Raw genomic sequence first — 24,597 nt, 5'->3', positions numbered from 1 at the left:
AATTGATGGGGGTTGGGGTGGGTAATATGAGGCAAGAATGCCTCACCTGTAAAGAATCTTTGCTCCTTATCTCTATGTGCGCCACATCACCAGAAACTGTCTCAACATTTAGATCCACAACAATCCTATGGTTCAAATTTTGGGACTGGATTAAGGCTTTGGATATATCTATTAAATACTCTGATCCTGCTGAATCTAAAAGCCTTCTCTTGCTGAATGTATGCCATATGAGAAGGAGGACAGCTAATCAGATATAAACTGCCATGTAAATAAAGGGACAGAGATTTAAAGAGGCTTTCATGATGCAAAGGGGGTTGTAGGCAGTGCTGTATGTGTTGCTGAGTGTCTGTGTGATCTTTTTAGGTTTGATGATGCTTCTGTGGGTTGATCGTTGCTGTATTTAACCTGTATGCTACCTTCCCTACACCCCATCCCTAGATATAACATGAGAGGATACAATTTTTTTAGTGAATTTATTGAAGTGAGAGTGAACGAGAGCGAGTTGTAACCACTTTGAACTCCTCGGTCCAAAGTGAGCACTGAGGACATCCAGTAAAGCACCTTGTGTTGCACTCAAAATGAAAATCAATGCTCTTTTCTCGGTTGTACTTCTACTCCCCATTATCTGGTTAAACTCTAAGGACAAAAAGAAAATTCAACTGGGATAGAAAACAGGCAGCTGATTGAATGTGTTAAATAAACACAGCATCCGACTTTTTCAGCTCTGAGCATTGATCCACTGTATGATGAACTGTAAAATCGATGTGATGGACATTTCACTCAGGTTTGCTACCTTTCCAGAGAGACATATTGATTGCCACAGCGTGGCTTTCCATTTATTTATGTCGACTCGTCTATCCTCCCATAATCAACTTGTTGATTCAACCATGCTGAAAGATTCCCCTTGAATTTTAATTGGCAGAAAAAAATAAAAAATCCAGTGGACCCTTTTTTAGACTGTCATCAACATAACTCGCTGTCATTGTGTTTTGATCACTTTTCCTGAGAGCTGTTAAAGTCTTGAAACAAGGCGTAGGTGATTATTTTTATCCAAGGGCTTCATTGTATGGCTGGCTCATTTTCACTTCCAGTTTGACCAATAACATGCACTAAACTTTCTTCTTTCTCACAAAGCTGCAAACCCACTTCATCAGCAACACACAAACTTTGTATTGTTTTTTTTTTCTATTGGAAAGGTACATGCCAAAATGCCAATACGATTGTCAAGAACCGAGTCCATTTGAGCTGTAGTGTGCTTCAAACTGTTCCAGTGCAATCAATTGGTCCTCTTCCCCATTCCTTTGTGCTAATACCAGAGTTTGCCCTATTAAGCTGCTACCAGGACTGTGCTGATATTATTTGAATGAGTCCACAGTCAGTGAAAGCAAGAAGGAAGGCGAGTTAAAGAGCTAATGTTTCAGGCAATATCAGGCACCGTCTCTGTTTCACTGCATCCATTCAGTCCAATGTAGTGTAACTCACTCCCACTCAAAGGATGGCAGACACTTTGATCAGTACCACTCAGTTTGAACCCTCAGCCATAAGGCTGATAGAGCTCTGGCCAAGCACATTTCTATCAGTTATCTGTTTTGTGTCTGTGTCACAAGTGTGTTTAGTCAGCTGGCTTCCAGTTATTGTCAATGTGCAGTGTGTGTGTGTGTATGTGTGTGTGTGTGTGTGTGGGTGTAGCAGAGCTGTATTCACCTGATGGCAGGGGGTTCGAATTGCGATTGTTAATGGTTCTTCTTGTGGACCTTGCTGTGAAGTGGGATGGAAATCCCTCATACATGTTTGACACTGACTGACAATTATTGAGAGTATCTAAGTTTCAAACCTCTCATTCTTGCTGTACCAGTTATTAAGGGTACTGAATGCCTTGGTGTTGATATGTTAGCAAATCAGGGTATTATTTTTGTTTGTAAAAGTGTCTTTGATTTACTGGTATAATTTGTTTGGTTTTGTTTTTACAATGTGCCCCATGCACATGGACTGTATATACCTTGTGCCTAGTATATCTAGTTTCCACATAGTCTATTTTTGTGGTATGTATGTGCCTGTAAAAATGCAAATGTGTGTTTTTATTTTCAACTTGCAATATATTTAAAAACATTAGATGAAGACTAGTATTGCTAAACTAAAATGACAATGTCAGTATATATAATTTTCCCTGATTTGGGAAACACAAAATTGCACATTTTTGTTGGTGTGAGCCTTCCAACACCATGCGCGCTGTACTCTGTATTTTCATGTTCTGTACATATGGTATAAACAGAGATGTGGGGCACATTGCTGTGTTTTTACCACAACCTGCTGTATAAGAAACATTTTCTACAGTGAGAGGGTGAGCTCTGACAGGTTTATGGTGGATATTGGCAGTCTGGACATTAGCTTAGATGACCTGCTTGCTGCACAGAGCCAAAAATGAAAATAATAATAAATATGAAAATTAAATACAACAGTGGCAACGCCTGCACAATAACAATATAGAAACAAAGCCAGGCTGTGCACATGCTGGAAAATCTTCCTCAAACCAAAATGTTGCATACTTATGTAAAGTCTGATGCTGGTTGCACTGGTGTTTGCGATTTTTAAAAAAAGAAAAAAAGACCTCTCCATGGCTGAATTTGGCCTTCGGGCCACATCAGTCACAAGCTCGACTCCTAGTTGAGTTACCTTGACAAATAATAACAGAGTGCATGCTTGTATTTTTCTTATCTAAGCAGAGTTCTGTGTATGATTCTTAGTGGGACCTTCAAATCTAGACATTGTCATGTATCAACTACTGTGCAAAAATTTTATTTAGTCTGAAGTTAAACCTTTGTGTCGTAGCTACTGTAGCCTGCTTAGCTTACCTAAGCCTTCTCTCTGCTTCAGGACTCTGTGTATTGTGTGCTTGAGTTTGTGTGTGCGTGTGTGTGTTCCTGTGCCTTTCCTTCTATACTGTTGGTCCCACTTGAGAATATGATGCCATTTAGGGGTTTGAAACCCACGTGAAGCTGAGAGACACCAGCACAAGCTGGAAAGTATTACACGGTCATGACTCAATTTGTTCCAAAAAAAAACAACAACAACAACAAAAAAAAGCACTGTAATGGTCCTACAAATGACTCTGGCACATCCCTAGACTTAGTAGCATTCCACAGCCTGCACGAGCAGCTTGGTGTGGGCATCCAGGCACACTTTACCAGCAGCATGTAGACAACAGCACAGATATCTGACACAGTAAGTGTTCTCTCTCTCTCTCTCTCTCTTTCTAGAGGCCAGTCTGCAACCATCTCAGGCTGTGTTCGGCTTCTGCTATTAACAAAAAGTTTAAAGTATTTCAGAACTCCAGCTCTGTCTAAGTTGATGTCTACAATCCAGGGACAAATCTGCACCCAGCCCGAGCCACAGAAAGGTCTCAACGATTAGGGGGATATATGGGATGCTGGTCATATTTGTTGGCATCCAGTCAATTCAGAATGAGATCCACAGCTGTTGGTGAGGGCACAAGGCTGATTTGAACCTGTGTCCAAAAGGCTGTCTTGTTCACCACCTCTGCTAGCCGAGAACACAGAGCCACACCCTGGTCTCTCTCAATAAGCTGGTCTGTCAGTCAGTGGCAATGTTGTTTAAGCGTTCGTAAAAAGACGATACGTTGTTGTGCAATAAAAAGATGAGCGCATTGGCATACCTATCTCTGTGTGTGGGCTTTTATTCATTTGGTAGTTGGTCACCAGCAGTGTGTTTGCATGTGTTTGTGAACATTTAACATACCTCCTATAGTTACACTGGTAACACACAAACAATCACAACCTTGTAAATCAGCCAGAAACCCCTCCACCCTTGTTCTACCCCAGATCAAATGAGATCTCTCTCTCTCTCTCTGCAGACAGGGGCTCTGCTGCATCCCTGATGAGATGTCTGAGCTCAGTCTAAGAGCTTTGTGCCTATATTTGTGTGTGTGTCTGTGCACAGCACTAAGTGTATTTAGTCCTGTAACTAAGAGCGTGTGTGTGAACACACACAAGCCCTAGTTGTCTGATAGAGAGAGTAAATGAACCATTGGCAGGAGTGTGTGCGTGTGTGTGTGTGTGTGTGTGTGTGTGTGTGTGTGTGTGTGTGTGTGTGTGTGTGCTTTTGAGATGAGGGCAGTCCAAGGACACACTGCTCTGGCAGCCTGGGAGGAGCATGCACCCATTCCCTCCCTATGTAACTCCTTTCCTTTCCTTTCCACACACACACACACACACACACACACACACACACACACACACACACACACACACACACACTGTATGGATCCTCAGTGATTACACATGGCACACCATAATAGGAAGATTAAAATTATGTGAGGTTTCAACACAGAGCATTACACCATTCATGTTGTCTCCTCAGATGAACATGCTGCTGGTACAAATGTGGGTGAGGCCATCTGCAGTGCGTGTACATAGTTTTACCTTGACGTGACATAATGTCCTCTCTCTCTTCCGCTCTACTGACACTCTCTCTCTCGCTCTCTCTCTCTCTATCCATTTCATTGAAATTCAATGAGGAAGAAATGTACTGATAGTGGCCACAGGCTACTACACAAAGTTGTGAAGCTATACTGTATGTAGTCAGAGTATATAGTTTCATCCTGTAGATGGCAGAGGATTGTCCTCTACCTCATTTCCTCTGCAGTGCCAGTCCTCTACTGCGTCCCTGGCTGTCCTACTTCAATTAATCATATCAGCATCTTCTGCACTACCCCCTTAGCTGTTTACCTCCAGAGGGCAATTTGCTTATTTAGCTGCTTACTGGTATCCTTGTCCCTTCCCATCCATCTCCTTCCAGTTTTCCTTACACTGCATGGCGCTGTGAGTCTTCATAAACTTCTTTTTTAGTTTGTTTTTCAAAGCTGAACTGTGCATCTGCATTTTCAGTTATTACAATTAACCAAAACAAATGCGGTTTGTTATTGTTGTAAAACATAAAGGTGCTATTATCAATGTACACAGAATCCTGAGTATGTTTCAGGTGTGTGTATTGGGCACAAATTCTTACCTTCCTGCCATAATATTTCCTTTTTGCTGAAGCAAGAACTCAACCTTAATATATACAGTGCCATGAAAAGTTGCTTTAACTGGTCATAAGGTACAATTGCCTTAAGCTAATAACACAAAACAGGTGTTGTGTTTCATGTCTTTATTGAACACACCAATGAAATGTTCAAAATGCAGGTGGTTTTAGTAAGTGAACTCTCAGTTTCAATTCAGATAAAAAAAAAAACTTTATTTACCCCAGAGGGAAATTGTTTTGCTATGTTACAGACAGAAAGAAATGGAACCACAAGAGAAAGAGAAAGACAAATACAGAATAGCATCAATACAGAAAACTTATAGCCAAGGGTCGAATGACAACAGATATATGACAAGAAATTGTTAGTTCTCCTTCCCCTTACAGAGAGTGAGACAGCATCCTCCTCTCAGCTACAACATGTAGAGGGTCCAGCTCCATCCCCAGAGCAGAGCCAGCCCTCCTGAGTTGGCATGGTTTCAATGCACTGGAGAAATCAAAAAAACACGATCCTCACTAAGCTCCCAGTTTGTCCAGGTGGGTGTAGGTGTGATGGAGCAGATGTATGATAGCATCATCCACTCCAAGTTGGGGTTGATAGGCAAACTGCAGGGGGTCAAGTGAGGGTTTGACCAAGGGTCAGAAGGACTCCAGGATCAGCCTCTCAAACGCCTACATCTTTCCACCCAAGAGGAACTCCCTCCAGATGCAGGCTGTGGTTGAAGATGTGTTGGAGAACACCACATAGCTGAGGAGCACAGGCTTTCAGCAGTCTTAGGCTGATTCCTTCTGGCCCTAAAGCCTTTGTGGGGTGAAGCTTGTTCAGTTCTCTCCTCACCTGATCTGCTGAGTTGGACATCATGTGGATGGTGGCTGAGTCGTCTGAGGGAGGGACTGAGGAGCCTGTCGTGAAGTGCAGGGGGTTCTGAGGCTCAGCCTCTTTGCCAACAATGACCTCATGACAAGAGCTTCTGGTAGCTGTGGATTAGACTGGCACAACATTAAGGAATTTTAGACTGTTCTTTTTTACTGAAATGTTATTTTAGATAAGCCATATGCGTAGGATGTCTGGTGTGAAAAGCTTTCTCAAGATCATTCCATTGTATCTCTACAGGGTTGAGGTCTGGGCTGAGACTCTGCCACTCTTTTTTGTTTTTGAGCCAAGTGACACATTTGTGAAAAACTATGTTGTTGATTTTATCTATGAATTAAACTTCAGGGACTGGTTTATAATTACAGAGGACTGAAGGGTTTAGAATATGTTGCTTTAAAAGTGGCTGGTGTTCATGCTTCAGCCTTGTCACTCAGCACAGGAGAACATCTAGAGAACACAGCCCTCCCAATGTGAATGCTGGGATTAGCATTTAGTTCAAGCTCTGAGTCCATCAATGAGTCAGTGAACAAGACAGAGAGAGAGAGAGAGAGAGAGAGAGAGATACAGTAAATCATCTTACCACCGCAGGCAGCCTCAGTAACGTCACAGTTTGCTGGACAGTGGGTTGGAGAGGAAGTGAGAAGTGCGTCAAGCTGAAATGATCAAGAGGAAAAACACAGTAAGAGACAGAAGGGAACGGTCTTCTACAAGTCATGTCGTTAAAACATTTAATCTATATTTTTTCTTATTTTTGATCATTTAGAGAAAACAACATAGCTTCCTCTGTCTGATCAATTCAGTCTTCATCCAAGGACTCATGTCCTACAAATCACGTGACTCTGACTAAACTAAGAATTAAGTCCGCCATTCAGTGCCACGCTTATTGCATGAGAAGACAGAAAATGACATTCTCCCTCGCTGTCCTGGCTGTTCAGTAATCCAAGAAGTTATGTTCTGCATGTTCGCCAACAACTTACAGTCTCTGCTTAAATTCTAGTTAAATAAAGATTTTTTAATTACTCAACATATTAATCAGTGTTGTTTTTTGTGTGGTGAACATAATCTTTTAAGTTGTGGCACAAACAACTTGATTAAAAATGAAACTAACAATTAAAACATGGCCAAGATCTGTTTGTATTAACACATTTGTGTGGTTATGTCTACTGACCTGTCATTATTTCTTACACACCAGTGTATATTTTACTTATACTTTACTTTCTGTCACTTTGGATTCACACAATCCATTATTTAACGATCTTGAACAGTGAAATGTAAATTCAGACTGGTGATGCAAAGCTTTACAGTAACATAGCTGCTAAAAGTAAGACAATACTGTATATCTGCTTAGCATTTAATTATGTCTTGTGGGGGAGAGGGGGAGGAAGAGGAGGGCAACAGAAATAACAAGGGCACAGTCTGCATGTAATATGCAGCTCACGCATACAGTATTTTTAATAAATTACAGAATGAAGCTAAATGTTAGAAAAGAAATACAAAATAATGTTTTAGAATAAAATCACAATTTCTTCTGAACTTCACGTTTTTACAAAAAAAAAAAAAAAAACCTTCTCTGCTGAAAGTTTTTGTTGTGAAATATTCCATCTACTAAAAGACAATAGATAAAAACAATTTTTGAGAAAAACTGTAGAAGAGAAGAGGAGCTGAAAGGGTGTGTGCCGAGCCCTCTGTGAGCAGCTGGCCTGAGCTGCACTCCATGCATCTGCTCTGCTAAACACTTCCTATTACGGACGACCCAGAAACGTCCACAAACCCCCTGGCCAAAAGAACAGAGCGGATGAATTAAAAAAAAAAAAGAAAGGACAGAGCAAAGCGGTGATATGCTAGAAATATGGCAAATAGGAAATACGATTCTTAGGGGAATGGAAACACAATCTCCAGGCAGATATTAACGCCTTTATTCTCCCCGAAGCACTTTGTTTGTTAGCAAAACATTTAATCTCAGCGGGTCTTTAGGTTCTTTCAGCTATGATTGCTTTGCGACAGGAAACGAAGGCTCCCTTCTCAATAATTTCACTCCATCATCCACTTCCACCGATAATATTTGCTCTGGGCCGCCAGCTGAAGTGATGAGAGCCAGGACAATGCTTTGGCTTCTGAATCATCTCATCTGTTCTGCTCTGTCAAGGTCTGTACTCAGTGACACTGTGGCTATTCATCAGAGCAGACACACTCACACTTTCTCACACACGCACAGTAAAAGACATTGCTCGCCATTCGAGTGTGACCCTCATTTGAAAGCCTTTATTAACTAATAGCACACACTAAAGCATATAACCCAGTGTCTGTGTGTTCTCTGTATGTCGCTGCAGACAGCACATCTATTAAATTTAAAGGTACCATGTATTTTGAGTTTTTGAGCACCATGGGATCATGGTTTTATAAATGGATCTTCATTTTATTTGTATCTTACGCATGTGACAGTTGTTTCTTTCTATCTCAATTTATCTACAGTGACAGCCACTTGCTAAGAAACAAAGGCAGGAAAGATTTCACCTTGTTTGAAAATTGGCTTTGCAGATGCTTTATAACGTTGGACAGCTCATTGGGACTCCATGTACTGAGAGAACAGCTGAAGGGGTACAGCACCATTGCTCCAAATAAAGTTTTTTCTCTTTAGACCAGTGCCCACAGTGTTTGCATCACTGAACCCTGAAATGTGCATTCATCTTTGTAATGAGTGGATTATGCACTGCAACTCTCTCACTCTACTGTAATGTCCCTCTCTGTGTTATTGTTAATGGACTGTTGTTGCTGACACAGTCTGATCACATCCTGTCACCTGTAGAATAGTTCTTCTGCTTTTGCTCACACATTGCTCTAATTCACAATCATCGCAGTCATCAAATGTGCACTTTCTGACCACAGTTACTGTCACCGTCAAATTTAAATACAGATGTCACTTTAGCCACAACAGATGGTCAGTCTTTGTGACTGAAGCTCTTGCTGCCCATGTCCCTACATTGGTCCCTCTTTCACAGTCACTTTTCATCTTGGAATCTTGATCCAATATCAAATTAACCTGCCTGCTCAGCATCTTTACATGAATGTACCATGCAGGGCACCTGTGCTGAAGCATCTGCATTCTTTATATTTCAGTCTTCAGGTTTTTCCTTTCATTTGTCGCTCATCTGTGTCTTGTATTATAATGTTCATAGGTAAGTTCTGGCATTTTTCAACCTGGTTCTTATACTCATAATTGGACTCTAATCTGATGTCTCTACCTGTGTCACAGCTTTTATGCTGTATGCAAAAAATGTTTGCGAGCTGCTACAGATTAATTCATGTATGCATAAACTAACAGCTCAGATGATGGAACTGAGAGGAGGCACAGAGGTAGTGACAGAAAACTAAGAAAAAACCTAAAGAAGATAAACTATTTGTTGCTGTGACCCTTTACTATAGCTATTTAATTCCAGCTGTGTAAGGTTTTTTTGTTGTTGTTGAGCATTAGCCCAGGGGCCAGACTGTTCTGCTCCGTCATTGTGTTTGGCTATGTGACCATAATCACTAATATACTGCTGTGGACTCATGCATCTTGTAGCTGGATGCAGCACTCTGCGCAGAAACATTATCTCTAGTAGTGATTTTAAGTGGTCTTAGAAAAGATTGATGACTGTGTGCTGAGGCATCTCAATGTGCCATTGTTTCTGGGTGAGGGGGAGCACAGCAGTGACGGCCTAATTGTCAGGACGGAGAAATCCCACAGCATCCATCACCTTCACATAGAACACCCCAGGGTCCTAAAAGCAACCTCATCTCTTTCTCTCACCTGGGAACAGCAAGCCCTGCTAAAAACAAAATGCAATAAAAAGCTGTAAAGGCTTAGAGCTCACTATAAAGAGCCTTTTGTTTAGCTGTTTGTTTTTACCATGGCACAACAGATAAGCCTCTGTTTTTGGCTTGTGGACAGCCACACAACCTCAAATATGAGAGCTTCAACAATTTACCATAATTTCTTAGAAATCAAGTGTTTCAATAAAGATCAACTATAGTGTCGCAATCAAAGAGACAACTCAACAAGTGAAAATTGTAATTTGATCATTAAGATCTTTAAGAGAGCTAAGTGTGTATTATGTACACGCATTCTCCTATTTCTGTTTCTCTCTTCTACTACTTCTAACTCATTCACCTGGTTGAGGACATGCACTTTTAAATCAAAGTATGTTCATGTAATGAGTTTAATGTCTGTTCACCACCTTCATTTGCATAACTTACTCACTGTGTGAAACAAATATGCCTGTTAACTGTATTTAATTATTCATTTATTTGTTTTAAATAAACTTAAGTTTTATTGTTTTTTTTGTATGCATGCTGTGTCCAAATTGTGGATTTTAGATACATTTAATCATGAATAATATTTATTTGTTTATCTGTGTGCATCATCAGAAAGGTGAGTGGACTATCTTCCATCCAGTACTCATTGTGTCACCATTATGTCTCTGAGATATGTCATTTCTGTGATTTCATTTATTTCTGCTCCTTTCAGGTATCTGAAGACTCAGTCAGTACTATTTAGTGCTGAATAAACTTGTCTTTTGTGTAGAATGACTGATCTAGTGGAGTGATTTTCAACACAGCCTTGTTTTAAGTTGTCTCCCAGAATAAAACTTTGAAACGGGCACATTTCCTTTGGCAGATGTAAAAATGACATATTTAAAGCAACAATTATTGGGTGGCATCGGGCCAGTCCTCAAACCAAAATATATAATATAAGCAAATATATGATTGATACACCTGTCATATATGTTCTTGCACCACAGCTATCATCCCCATGATTCTGATTTGACAGAATCACACACACACACACACACACACACACCCAGTGCATGCTCATGCTCCCCATTGTCTCTGTTGGTGATAATTCTCCACCCCACCACGCTGGAGCCTGGGTGTTATCTAGGATGGCAGAATACTCAGGGCCTCTTCCTTCTCCTCCTCTCCTCAGATATCCTAGTATGGTCTATTTCTGGCCCTGCATCTCTCTGCTTCCAGCAAAGTGCCTCTGATGTCTCTCTCTGCACTAAACAGATGAGGGCTGTCAGTGACGGGTATTCAGTTGAAGATCCCACTGCAAACCAACAGAATTTAAATAACATCTTTCCTTTTTTTTTTTACTTCACCAGATTATGTTTCCCACCTCAATCCCTTTTCTAGTAAAGGAGCGATAACAAGACAATGGATGTGTGATGATGAGTTTTTAAATTTGCTGCCCCTCTTTTATCTAATTGAGAGTCATTACGTTGATGAGATGTTATTTTTACGTACCAAAGCTATTAAGTAATGAGACATAAATGATTATTGGGAGTGACAAGGGAAGATGAGGTGACTGAGTGTAAAAAGGGGAAAGGGGATAAGGAGTGAAGGGGGCAGAAATGAGAAGAGGGGATTATTTACAGAAATTCATTTCTGAAAATGCTGAGTCACTGGAAGGCTAAAGCTGCAGACCAGCTCTCTTTCTCTTTCTGTCTCTTCCTCACCCACCACACCAAGACACACAGCTTGTCCCCACCCTGCTGTCACTGTCACCACCAAACACGCACTTATGCACACAACCCAATAGAACCATGCAGCAAGGGGATGAGGCATATTGCTGCTCCACAGTTGCCCTGTGGTATCATAATCGGCTGTGATTTCGTCACACCGGCTCATTACAACAAACCAGATCCAAGTAAACAGGGGAACAATATTTATTTAAAACTAAAGCACCAGATTGGAGGCCTTGTGATCAGATCGTGTGCATTTGACAACAGATGTTTTTCAAAAAAAGCGTCATCGAATATGAGTTCACATTAAGTTCACGTTGCAGATACTGGAATTATTTTTCATGAAGACGTAGGTTGGAGATTTAATGTCATTTTATCAGTCACAGCCTCTGGTTTGTTGAAGGCATTTTATGAACGTGATCATATTACCACTGCTTGTATCTTCATTTTGTTTCTGAGTCATGTACAGGATGCTATGACATTTGCCCTGATTGACATATATTTATCATATGTGGAGCTGTGGCTGGAAAACCTCTATAAAAAGTCACATATTCCATTTACTGAAAAGTTGCAGAGCTCCAGGGCAGAAATTAGTGTGTGCAAATCAGTGATTGGCAAAGCTTGATAATCCTATCAATTACACTGCTCAGTGGGCAGAAAGCATTTATCTGATGGGTTAGGATGTATTATATTTATAGTAGTTCTTACCGACGGTGACTATACTGGGCTTACATGCAGTAGCATCTTCCAAAAACAAATGCTACAGCATGGAACGAAGTTCAAAAGACAACAAAACCATCACTTGTATTCACGTTTAAATTTGATGCACTTCATTCAATCAATATCACAAGAACGTTTTCCAGCAGAGTGGTACTCAGTGGATTTCTAATGTGTGATCGGTGTAAAATGTAATGTATTGTTGTCGATGAATACATAAAGTAGTTTTACCTTCGCCAGGTACAACATTAAAATGCTGCTTAAACAGTAATTAACCAGTCACTGCAGTCATTCCACTGCATGATGGTTACTTAACATACTTAACAACATTTATGTTGTTAATTCGAATTATTGCACTAAAACAATTAAAATTTAGTACAATATTTAGTTTCTGCTTTTATATGAGTAAAATATCAGAACACTTTTTCTACCATTGCATTTTTTGAAGTCATCTTTGTATTTGTATTTACCCCTTTTTTTGTCAGCAGGTTGAATGTCCTTTGCATTAAATTGGAAATGTTATGACTTACAGTGCACTATGTGCATTAGCCCATCAGTGGTAAAAGAACTCCCCTGCACTTAAACATAATGTACAGCTCTGAACACACTAACAGGTTACATCCTGTGTTGTCTTATGGAATCAGTAAGAAGCTTCAGCAATGTTTTGACAGAGCAGCACCCCCTGCTGTCTGTTTGACAGTGACAGGAAGAACACACATTAATAATAAAAATATTGTGAACATCCTGAAATGTACTGTAAAAGAAAAGTGAAGAGGTGAGGAAACTGAGGAGAGGAGAGGAGAGGAGAGGAGAGGAGAGGAGAGGAGAGGAGAGGAGAGGAGAGGAGAGGAGAGGAGAGTTTGATGTGATACAGTATGACTCAGGGCTATAAAGTCAGAGTGGGTTTATGCAGAGATTAAAGGATTGAAGAACAAGGGAGAGAAAACGTGGGTGGACAGATAGAGAGTCCAGTCCAGAAGCCTGCTGGAGATACACTTCACCGCTACTAATCAAAATAAACTGTAATAAAGGTTAGAAGCAAGAGCACCTCTGGTGGGTGCAGTAATCAATCTATTCAGCATTTTCTATTACCTCCCTGGGGAATATAAATGTCTGTATCCTGTGAGGTGGAGAATGAGGTTGTCCCATGAGCAGATAATGTCCGAATAAATCTTGGATGGTTTGTGGATATAGAGACACAAGAAGTTATGACATGTAAAAAGAAGATGATGAGGATTTAGGATTCTGCACTATTTCTAGGTCAGAAATCAAAATTAAACAAATGTGTGGCTTTCACTAAGTTAACTGCAAAAGGTCACATCTATTTGAGTTTTAGCTCTCCCATTGGAGCACACTTTCACGCGTCACTGGGGAATTTTTTACACTCATCGGGTTCATCTTGCAGTCATTGTGCTTTCATTTACCAGCAGAACACTGCTGACCAAGCAGCACTGGGATAGACAGAAACATGGCAGCACAACTAAGTGTGATGCCAAGTCTAGACTACCTGGAAAGTAGGTATTAAATTGTGAAGCTGCCAAACACGAATGATAACGTTGCTCCACGTCTAGTGAATGTTTGCATAGGCAGCTGTTTGCTCAAAAACACCATATCAAAAACAGTGAAACAAAGTTGTGTTGTATTCACAGCTTGTTTTTCAAGCCCCCAGTTACACAAAAAAGTTAGGTAGTGCACATTCACAGCCAACTGCACGGGCTCGCCCTCACTTTCTCACTCCCAGCCAACCTGAGCCAGCTGAAACTTAGTTGATGAATATTAAAATCTAAATCATAGTGCTGTATGATATGAATACCATAATCGTGTAGGATGAAATTTAAAGTTGAGAGTATATTGTGGCGCTATATGAATAAACGAAATTGAACACACACACTTGTCCCTTATTGGTTCTGGTGGTGTTAATTAGAGTTGTGCATAAATGAAGGCAGATGTACTCCACCTCATTCTTGGGGTCAATTAGCTGTGACAGCAAAAGCTACACAATCCTAAGACCCAATTAATGAGAGGATTTATTTATTATCACACCGGATGGATATAATTACATTGAAACATTTAGTGTCATGGTTAAGTGCTGGGTGGCAGACAGTACGGTTACCTTTTGCTCTCAGAAAAAAAAAAAAAAAACAGTTAACATTTAGTTATTTCTGCAACACTTCACTCAGCCTCACTGTTTTCTAGAAAGCCTGTTGGCACTTGTGCTTCGCTACATATAAAGGCTCTTAGATACTTTAGTTTTACAGATGCAGGAAATGCAAAGCTGCTGACAAAGACAAAGACATTGCTACTCTCTGACCATCAGACCAGATCAATGACTGGGATGTGTAATCAAAAGGTTGAGCTTGACAGAAACGTCCAGGGATACATTTACTAAAAAGGGGTTACTATTATCCAAACGCAGGTGTGAACTCAATGAACCTTTGCTGTGGAAGAAAACATCTTTTCACACTTATATAATGAGTGTCTCAGCAATGAAGGGGAATTAGCTTCCATCTAAACCTGAAACAAAACAACTAGCAGCAGAGGTCTCAATTACCTGTACTCCTTAGTAAGTTTTTGAGGTAGATAGGAGAGTATGACAGTGGTCTGCTGGATGTAAAACCATGCATTGCCCTTTCAGTGCACACACTCAGAGAAATTAATGGACACCCATTAACTGTAATTTTGAAATTTTGAAATGCAGCTTAGGTGAGTTAGGGTTAGTTCTGAATTGGATATGATACCAAAGTTTCTGGCATGTTGGCTTGAGATAAGTCTCACAGAATGTGATTTTGTGACATGTATCAGATTATATTTAATGCATCTAAAAAATGTGTCAATTGTTGATCAGGACAGAAAAGGCTGTGTGTCATGAGTGTACTGCATGTAGAGATACTGTTTTCCTATGGCATCACTGAGGGGCAACGTGTTGTGCAAACTACTCTATGTGAAGATGCAGCAAAGAAATGAACACACGAAAACAATACATTAAAAAAGGGCCTAATATTTGCTTACAACTGCATTATAGTGTGTTTATGTGAGTATAATCTATTCAATGTTTATTTACGGCCTATAAATGTTGAGTTTTGTCATCCTTTTGAGGAGAGGTGAGCTGTGATTCTGACAGAAACAGAACCCTGATGATCAAAGTTGCTGAAAACAGTCATCAGCTGCACATTTCCCTTTTAGCTCCAACACACACACACACAGACACACACACACACACACACACACACACACACACACACACACACACACACACACACACACACACACACACACAGAGTTAAATTTGATTCAGCTCCAGACATGCATGATGCCGCCATGAAACAGCATCCCTTTAAAGCTCCCATAGTTCATGTTGCATAGGGATGCTGCTAATAATAGTGAGAAATCTAATCAATGGAAACGCACACGTAAACACACACACACACACTAACCACGGATTGACTTTACGACCATGCTATGCAATCTCACTGCAATACCTGACAAAAAAGCATCAACAGGAGGGTGCCGACAATGTGTGGATGATATGTGAGCGTGTCCTTCATTCAGTAAAGCAAATTGAAGGGACAGATACCTGAAAGAGCAGGATGGAAGCAGCGGAGGAGACCTCTATTTTTGGAGGCCGTATTCTCATGGTGTCTCAGGGGAGCAAGCCGCTGTGGGCTCCCCTCCTCAGATGGCAGCACTGGAGAAACCTGCAAGAGAGGAGCAGCAAAAGCTGTCAGACAGACGAGTAGACACAAAGAGTCATATCTTGGGGTCTTGCAGCTGTGGAATTGTTTAAATTTAAACATAAAGATCTAGCAGCCGGTTTTGCAGGAGTTCCTCTTGCCCTAAAAATTAAGTGACCTCCGATGATTTACTAAAAGCCTAGTGTAGATCATCTCGGGACCCAAAAGGAAAACAGAAGTGGGATAATTTCTCCAACATCCAGGCCCTTTTCTGTTGCTGTGACAACAACAAGGACAAGAGGAGGCAACCTTGGATGCCGGACAGCCTTGTGCCGATACAAACTGACTTTCTCACAAAGGCTGTCAGCTTTACAGTGAACCAACACTGACTCACACCTCGCAGCATCTCTGTCTGTAACATACTGATCTGAAAAATCTGTGATCAGACTGTTTTAATCCAGAATCATTATTTAATTAGTAGTAAGAATTAAACCAGTTACCTCTTAGACCACCATAGCTTGGACGACAGAGCATGTGTCTCTCTCTGTAGGTAAAACTAATTAATGGATTTAGTTTAGAGTTAAGCGTGTGAGAAATGCCACAGTGGAGTTTACACCCACTGGTGAGTTTAAATTGTTTTGCACTGAACTTCACCTAACTTTTAAAGCAGACATGTGGTGAGGCTCACAGCCAAGACTTTATACTGAGTTTTCATGCAACATCCTTCCCCACCTGATTGAAGGTGGGGGAAGGATGATTTTTTAATGTTCTGAATTGATTTTAAATGTATTATTTTAGGTGTTCACTTTTGGTGAATTAGACTCTGAAAGGATTTTACAGTATCTTAGACATGTATTTACTGAATGATTCAAATTTATATGCAATTAGTCTACAACAACTGCATTCAGCCTATCAATTATTAATATATAACACATATAACATAATAAAAATGGTATTCACCTCCACATCACAGTTGAGCCACACACATGCAGGTGGTTTGGCACAAGATAAAACCAAGAGCTTTCACCCTGGACAAGCTGTCAGACAGACCCTCAAGGGTATGGCATCATTCACCCTCCACACTGGTGAGTTCATCATCTGAGTCTGTTATGAGAACCAGTGCCATAGATTTTGTGTTTAGCATGACATCTTGTGGTGGAAAAAGGCATTTCACCTACATGAAAGGCCCAGTTTCCTTCAGTGTTTTTTGCAAATTGATCAATATTGCACGTTTTGTTAGATTGTGAAATGTCTTTAAAAAAACCGTAATGCGTCACAAAATCCAAATATGAAATGATGACGTCAATCATGACAATGAGAAATGTCAAAAATGGAGGACTGTCACAAAAGGTAATTCAACTATTTTGATTTTATTAATATGATGACACAAACCCAAATTAGTTGTTTGTCATTGTTTTAAGCCAAACATTAACAACAGAAAGTTTTTTTCGATTTGATCAAATTACGTTTGTCTGAATTAAAAGAATGTAATTGAAACTTAAATTTCACTGTCTAAGAAACACTTTACTTTAGTAGTTTTCAGTAACTTTTCGGTGTTTCTGTAACTGTAATCATTTCTAGAAATAGATAAAAAATAAACAAATTAAACAGAAATATGGATCATTTGTCAAAGGTGAATGCTGGGAAATGTAGTTTTAGACCTACTGCTGCGTCAGCACATCCTGAACACCTAAAAGAGAACAAAATGTTAATATTATAATTATCCAGCTGGTCTACAGAAGAGAAAACGTCGGACTGTGCGAGATTGTTTCCAAAAATTGTTAGTGTTTGAATTTTCTTGAAGGAGTTGAAAATAAATCTGACATCAAATCCCAGAGTGCTTTGCGAGCTTTGAGTTCCTTCTGGTAGTTGTAGTCCACATAACAGGGTCGTTTCCGTGTCTCTAGCCTACGTTAGGTGGTGGAATCTGCTCTGCAAAGACAAACACATGTGAAATTATTGATCAGGTAGGGCAAACAGCTTATTATGCCGGCTCCCGTCTATTTAACTTGTCGATTACAGTAAAAATATGAATGAATTTCTAATGATCAGTCTTTATTTTTTTTTACGTTAACCTAGTAACTACAACCCTGATACAAAATCAGCGCTTACATGGCGATGCGTTTCCTTTTGTTCAGCTAGCTTATGTGTAGAAATGCAGAAGACAGTTTCAGAGAAATGGTTCTCATTTAAAAAGAAAAGTGACTCATGGTTCATTTACGTCAGATACTATAAGCTGTTTCCAGTTTTAGACATACTGCAACTAAACATGTCCGGCGACAGTCGACACGTCGACATTTATTCGGCTAGCCTCGGTGAAGTTACACATTTATTAGCCATATATTTTGATAGCTCTATAAATATACCCATGTTGCCTGTGTTAGCATCGAGCTACTTTACTTAGCATTAGCATTGGGCTTGTCGCAGTTTTGTTGTTTACATCCGGTAATGCGGGTCTGTTGGCTAATTTGCATGGCTGTGGACAACATGAGTGTGTCTGCTGCACATTAACTCCTAAATAACATTTTAACTAATGTTAGTAAACATGTGAAGTTAGTGATGATGTGAAGTGTCCGCTGGTTTTGTGAGATTTACTCACTGTCTTGTGTCTCACAGGGTTGTGTGAATTTATGGAAACATGTCAAAGAAACGGGGCAGGTAGGGTCAAACTCAACATCTGGTTAAAATATTTCAACTCTTTCCAGTGTCTTCACAGTATATATATATACTATATACAGAAACATATATATATATATATATATATATATATATATATATATATATATATATATATATATATATATATATATAAAAACAGTGTAACAGTATATATTGAACTACTCACCTATACACACCACACATCAGGAACCTCTATCTAATCTTCTCTGTCCATAAACTCTCTTCAAAACTACTAACTTTTATCTACTAAATGAATACCACTATTTTCTGTATTCCTAATTTAAAACTACTACTTTAAATACCCTAAGTTCTTTACAATATATTTTAATAGATGTTTTTATTTTGTGCTAATTTTCATATATTAAGCATTGCTTTTTTTGGGGGTAGGGTCTTTAAGAATTGTTGATGCTGTGTTTGTTAGTAATAATAAACTTAGCAGTGGCTGCAGGATGTAAGACATTGTCACATCTTAAGCATCAAACTCATGGAGCTTCAACTGTGCAGAAACAAAAAGTAAATATATTTGCTGTAAAGTACCACCAGTAGCATGTTGACATTACATGACATGACAGAACAGTATGTAACATTTCTAAAGGTTCAGATCCTTAATCCAGAGAAACTAATGAATTCACATTTCATTGACTTTATTCCCTATGTTTACAGGAAGCGTAGCAGTGGAGAGCTGAGTGAGAGCTCAGCCTCGACACTGAGCCCAGATCCTGACAACCTTCTGGGCCGCAGGATCCAGCACACCTGGAGGGAGAAAGGTAATGTGACGAAGTGGAAAGGCACTGTTCTGGAGCGCCTGACTGTCAACACCTCCCTGTATATGGTCAAATATGATGGCTTTGACTGTGTCTACGGCATTGAGCTGTTCAAAGACAGCCGGGTGTCAAACCTGCAGGTGTTGTCAGAGAAAGTCGGTGAGTGTGATCACATTCATGTCTAATCATGATCATGGCAATTTTGGCTGGCTTTGCTGGAGTGTGCATCTTGCAAACAGTATTGTAAACAGTATTTACTGCCTTTAGCTTCTGTTTTGTGTTAACAAGTTTGGTCGCACTTTGTGAGCTCTTTCAATTGAACAACATTATGTGGCCTTTTTCTTAGGATTTTCTGTTAAGCCTTGACTTTTTGTGTTTCTCTGAATCAGTTCTTGTGCATGGAGTGTTGCTGGTAACAGCAGCCACCCTGTTCTTCTGCTTTTTATGCCAAACACTTTACTGTTGTTGCTGGTTGGCATCCCAGCATTTTTGCCTGAGGATTTGCCTCAAATGTAGAAACACAAGTAAATTGCATGTCAAATTCTAACCTAATATATAAATGTATTAGACAACAACAGAAGATAAAATCCTGTAGAATATGATGGCTCATCACTTCAACTGAAAACACTGACAGCCTCAAAGAAAGCTTGAGGCTAAACCTAAAATATTAATAAGTAATCAATAATAGTAAGTAATAATTTTATTATCACTACTTACTAATAGCTAATGTAAAACTTACATTAAGCACAACTGATTGTCAAGGGTTATAGTAGATTTATGAGTGCTGTGTCAGCATTAAAATGTTATTTTAAAGCTCCAATAAACTGAATATAGAGTGTCATATGGGATCTATAAAGACTAAAATTAGCTGGCTCATCAAAGCGTCTTGCCCTTCCTGCAGTGAATAATAAGATCAAGGTGCCTCCCGGGGCAGAGGAGCTGGTGGGGCGAGCTGTGGAGCATCTGTTCGAGAAGGAGGATGGTGAGAAAAACGAGTGGCGTGGCATGGTGCTGTCCCGAGCCCCCATAATGACCCACTGGTATTACATCACCTATGAAAAGGACCCGGTGCTATACATGTACCAGCTGTGGGATGACTACAAAGATGGAGATCTACGTGTCTTGCCAGAGTCAGGTACAGTACCAGCAGCTCAGCTGTTATAATGCATAAAACTGTCACTGTTTCATAACTCATTTGCTCTTAAATGTGGCAGGAAGGGATTGACAAAAATTTACATAGTTGATAGAAACCATCTTTTGGAACATTTTGAGTTTGAGTTTCTTCTTGAGTCAACAAAAAGAGACAGTATTATCTAGAAGGAACTGAGACACTGTCAGACTGCAGACTGGGGCAGAAATGTTTGCTAGAGTCTAAGGTTCATCAGCAAACTGTAGATTATTTACTCTTTTTATAATGCATGTTTTTTGCAAATGTTTAATCTTTAGCTACTTATAAAAAGACATAACCTGTTTTATTTATTTATTTACTTTGTCTTTCTCTAACTTAATTCTTTTTGTTTGGTTTATCTGTGTGTTTTACAGAGAATAAACACCTGCTGCCAGCAGATAGAAAGCCTGGTGAGGAGCCAGAGAGCCTTGTAGGGAAACAGGTAGAGTATGTCACAGATAATGGTCTGAAGAGGACGGGCTTGGTAATCTACCAGGTTCCAGCAAAACCCACGGTATACTACATCAAATATGATGATGATGTTCACATCCACGTCTACGATCTGGTGAAGACCACCTAGTAGTGACTGTCCAGTTTCATCTGCAGCTGACGGCTAATGTTTGTTTCGACCAGTTGTTACCTGTCAAAGTGTTATGGATTTGAGTTTTCCTCCAGTGGGAGGTGATGTGCCGAAGATCAAAAGCCCTGTCTTTTTTGTTCCACTTGTTTGGCCTCCCAAGGCTTCTTTCATTCTCACATCACAAGACAACTTTGATTTTGGTTCTCAATTCTAACTTGACCTTAACGTGTGACTATCAGTTCCTCTTCAGTGTAAATAAAGCAGGTCTGAGACCGGTTGTATAGCCCAGCAGATGAAATGGAGCTCAATGTTTTTTTGGTTAAAACACACTTGTATAGTGCAACTTTCAAACTCCTAAATCATACTTTTTGTAATCAACACATCTAACTAAAAGATTAAGCTTTCTTACCTATACCTCTATTTTACTCATATTTCATTTCACTTTTATATGCTTTCGCTATTTATTTCATCTGGAATATCTGACTGTGTTGCTGGTAACATTTTTGAAAAACATGTCTGCTGTGCTTCATGTGTGTCACTGGGTAGGCCTCAGTTTGTTGAACATAGAAGTAACCATTTCACCAGTGTGCTAATTTTACCATCATCGTGAACTCAGATTTCAGTTGAAGTGTATAGGCATTAATGAGACGTGACCTTGTTTCACATCATGGATGGAAAACGCAGGTTAATCTGAAACATCATTTATCATATTTCTGTTCTGTTTCATCATGTAAACTGCAAGTTTAATAATATATGAAAAATACTGATGTTATTGGAAAGTTGTTTCAGCTGTGTCTGTGCTACAAATTATTTATGTAGTTCAAGTTAGCCACCGACATTTTTTTGTGTTTTGGACCGAAGTCTTTATTATTTGCCAAAAAATTAATGATGTGATATGATATATTCAAGCCTCAAAGGATTGTTTATTGTGACCCTAATGTTATGTTTTGTTCTGTAAATATAATCTTGAGACATTTTTATGAACGTAAAACAAAGCTGCTCAAAAACCACCTTCTTGTCCAGTCATTTTGAAATGCTGTTTGTGCTCCAGTGAATGTTTGGTTGATATATAAATATAATTATATATATATTTTTTTTATTCGCTTGCAAATATAATGTGCCTAAAACACAAAACAAAAAAAAACAATTATGATCTTTCATGTCTTAATTGAGAACAACCATAACAACCTCGTAGTTCTAGTGGAAAAAGTATGTGAACTCTTGCAAATAATTACTGGTTGACCCAACAATAACCTCAACCAGGCACTTCCTGTAGCTGTGGATCAGACCTGCACATTGGTCAGGATGAATTTTAGCCCATTCTTCTTGCAGAACTGCTTTAGCTCTGTCATATTCTTTGGTCGTCTCATGACATATCATCTCTATTTAGTTGAGGTCTGGGCTCTGACTTGGCCACTCCAAAAGTTGAATTTCAGTTTTCAGTTTCAGCTGACATGCAGACATTTTCACATTATCCATTACTTATACTGTAGAGTCATGAACACTGACATTAGCCAGTTCAAATGATGCCTTCAAATCTTTGGTTGTCATTGGGGTTGTTTCTTTACCTCATTGATGAGTGTTTTTTGTGCTCTTGCGGCCATTTTGACTGGCCACCCACTCCCTGGTAGAGTAGCCACAATCTGAAAGTGTCTCCATTTATAGATTGTTTGTCTAAATGTAGACTGGTGAATTTCTGAAGTCTTTGACATCACTTTGTAACCCTTTCTAGCTTTTTGTAAATCAACTATTCTTGATCGTAGATCCTCTGAAAGCTCCTTTTGGTAAAGTATGGCTCACATAAGCATATTCTTCTTGTGCAGAGCAAACTCAAAAAGTGTTTTTTTTTTTTTTTTTATGAAGTAGCGCTATTTCACACCTCCAACACACCTTTTTTGATTTGTTCTCAAACTATGATGTGCTGAATTCAGTATCTCATGGCCACAACCTTTAAGATTGGGCTGTGAGCAGTGCAGTGATGCTTGGCTCTGTGATTCTCATGGATAAGTGGGTACTACTAATGGATAGAATGAGACTGTCTGAAGTGACAATATAATAATCATACACTTTTAAGCTATAATTGAAATCATAATGCACACTCAAAACAATTATTATTGGCCCTATTAAACATTATTTTAGGTAAAAGCTAATTGAAATGTGCGTTATCAAATGTTTATCCATCCATTTAAATAAACATAATGTAACCAAATCACATACTGTTTATTTGAGTGGGTCTAAAAAGACTATGCTGTAGGGGGCAGCAATGGGCCAATGTAGCATCTGGTTTGCCTCAGCTGAAAGAGAAGAAGAATGGGGACGACGGCGCATGCGCAAATTGAAAGAACAATTCTGACTTTTCCTGACTGATAATTTTAAACATAAATAAATACACGGTGAATATTTATTATGACTTAATCAATGGCAAGTGACGCCCATTTTCAGAGACTGGTGAATTTAGGCAAGTACACGTTGCATGATTTAGCCTCTCAGTTGTCTCTGGGTGCGTCCTGTCAGTTCAACAGGAGCTCACTGTTTCACTGTTAATGACTTCACTCAGGACATAAACACTGTCATCTGGTTTATCATTAGCTAGCTACACACCTTTGCTTGTTAAGTCACTCGACTCCGTGTGTCACCAGGTTGATTTAGTTCATTTATTTAATCTGCCCTTGTGTTCTTTCTTCGTGCTTATTTGTTTTCACCTGAAAACTGTGCTTATCTCATAAACATTACATTGATAGGCTGACATTTAACATTTTTAGAAACCTTGGTTTTCAGCAAGTGAAACATCTGAAGTTGCTCGAAGGACAAGTGGCTAAGAAGCTAATGACCAATGTCCTGCATACTGTCTCAGACTAAATACTTAAAATCCAGTGATGACACTGAACTAAAAGATGCTGAAGGGAGCAGGACAGCCCTGGACATTTGAAGTGGACTCTTTCTTTTAGGACATTACTTTTTTGATACTTGTTTTTTGACACTACCACTGGCCAATATTAACTTCAACATGTCCAATCCTTTGATACAGAACGAGAGAAACTGCTCTTATGGAGGTTTTAATGTTTTAGACCCTTCATTTATTTTATATAGTGTCGCCAAAACATAACTCTTAATATAACAAGAAGAATAATAGTATTTATGGCAGACCTGCTTGCATTAAACTGTACCGGTGTGCCTAATAAAGTAGCAAGTGAGTGTATTATTAATATAATGTTTCAATCCTGCTGTTTGCCAGGTTTTATGTCAATAGGTTGTAGTTTAACTAGCAGATGAACAGATGGATGGAATGATCTTTGAATATTTACAATTTAGCAAACTGTTCTTATTTGCCTGTCTAGGTTTTTATTGTTATGATGAACTTGGCAATAAAGATTTTATGACTGTGTTTTGTATTGCATTGTAATTTATTACCTGTGGTTTATTATTCAATTAATACAAATTATTCTTATGTAAAATACTTCAATAATCACATAAGGTTTATGTGAAAGTTCCTCATTACCTTTCAATCAAATATTTGAAATGTCATATTAGGGTTGAAGTTTTTAATGCAGAGTTCTGACCTTGTGACTTCTCATTTTTTGTATTTGTTTATATATTCATGAT

General features: G+C 39.2%; 1 protein-coding gene and 1 long non-coding RNA gene across 2 annotated transcripts; one reads left to right on the top strand and one right to left on the bottom strand.

Annotated features, from left to right (window-relative positions):
* Positions 1-5,761: 5,761 nt before the first annotated feature.
* LOC113172357 lies at positions 5,762-17,569 on the bottom strand. Its single transcript, XR_003299744.2, has 4 exons — positions 16,764-17,569; positions 15,707-15,827; positions 6,492-6,564; positions 5,762-6,027 (listed from the first exon to the last, which is right to left on the bottom strand). It is a non-coding gene; the product is annotated as an uncharacterized LOC113172357 (long non-coding RNA).
* A 113-nt stretch (positions 17,570-17,682) lies between these two features.
* Positions 17,683-22,004, top strand: LOC113172356 (spindlin-Z-like). Its single transcript, XM_026375288.2, has 5 exons — positions 17,683-17,770; positions 18,420-18,461; positions 19,146-19,405; positions 20,148-20,381; positions 20,789-22,004. Exons 2-5 carry the CDS (start codon positions 18,442-18,444, stop codon positions 20,992-20,994), a joined length of 720 nt encoding a protein of 239 aa, XP_026231073.1. The 5' UTR covers positions 17,683-17,770; positions 18,420-18,441; the 3' UTR covers positions 20,995-22,004.
* The last annotated feature ends 2,593 nt before the right edge of the window (positions 22,005-24,597 follow it).

Source organism: Anabas testudineus, chromosome 17 (assembly GCF_900324465.2).
Source record: "Anabas testudineus chromosome 17, fAnaTes1.2, whole genome shotgun sequence".
Taxonomy (NCBI): domain Eukaryota; kingdom Metazoa; phylum Chordata; class Actinopteri; order Anabantiformes; family Anabantidae; genus Anabas; species Anabas testudineus.
The sequence above is the reverse complement of the archived record's forward strand: the minus strand, read 5'-3'. Positions and strand labels throughout refer to the sequence as shown.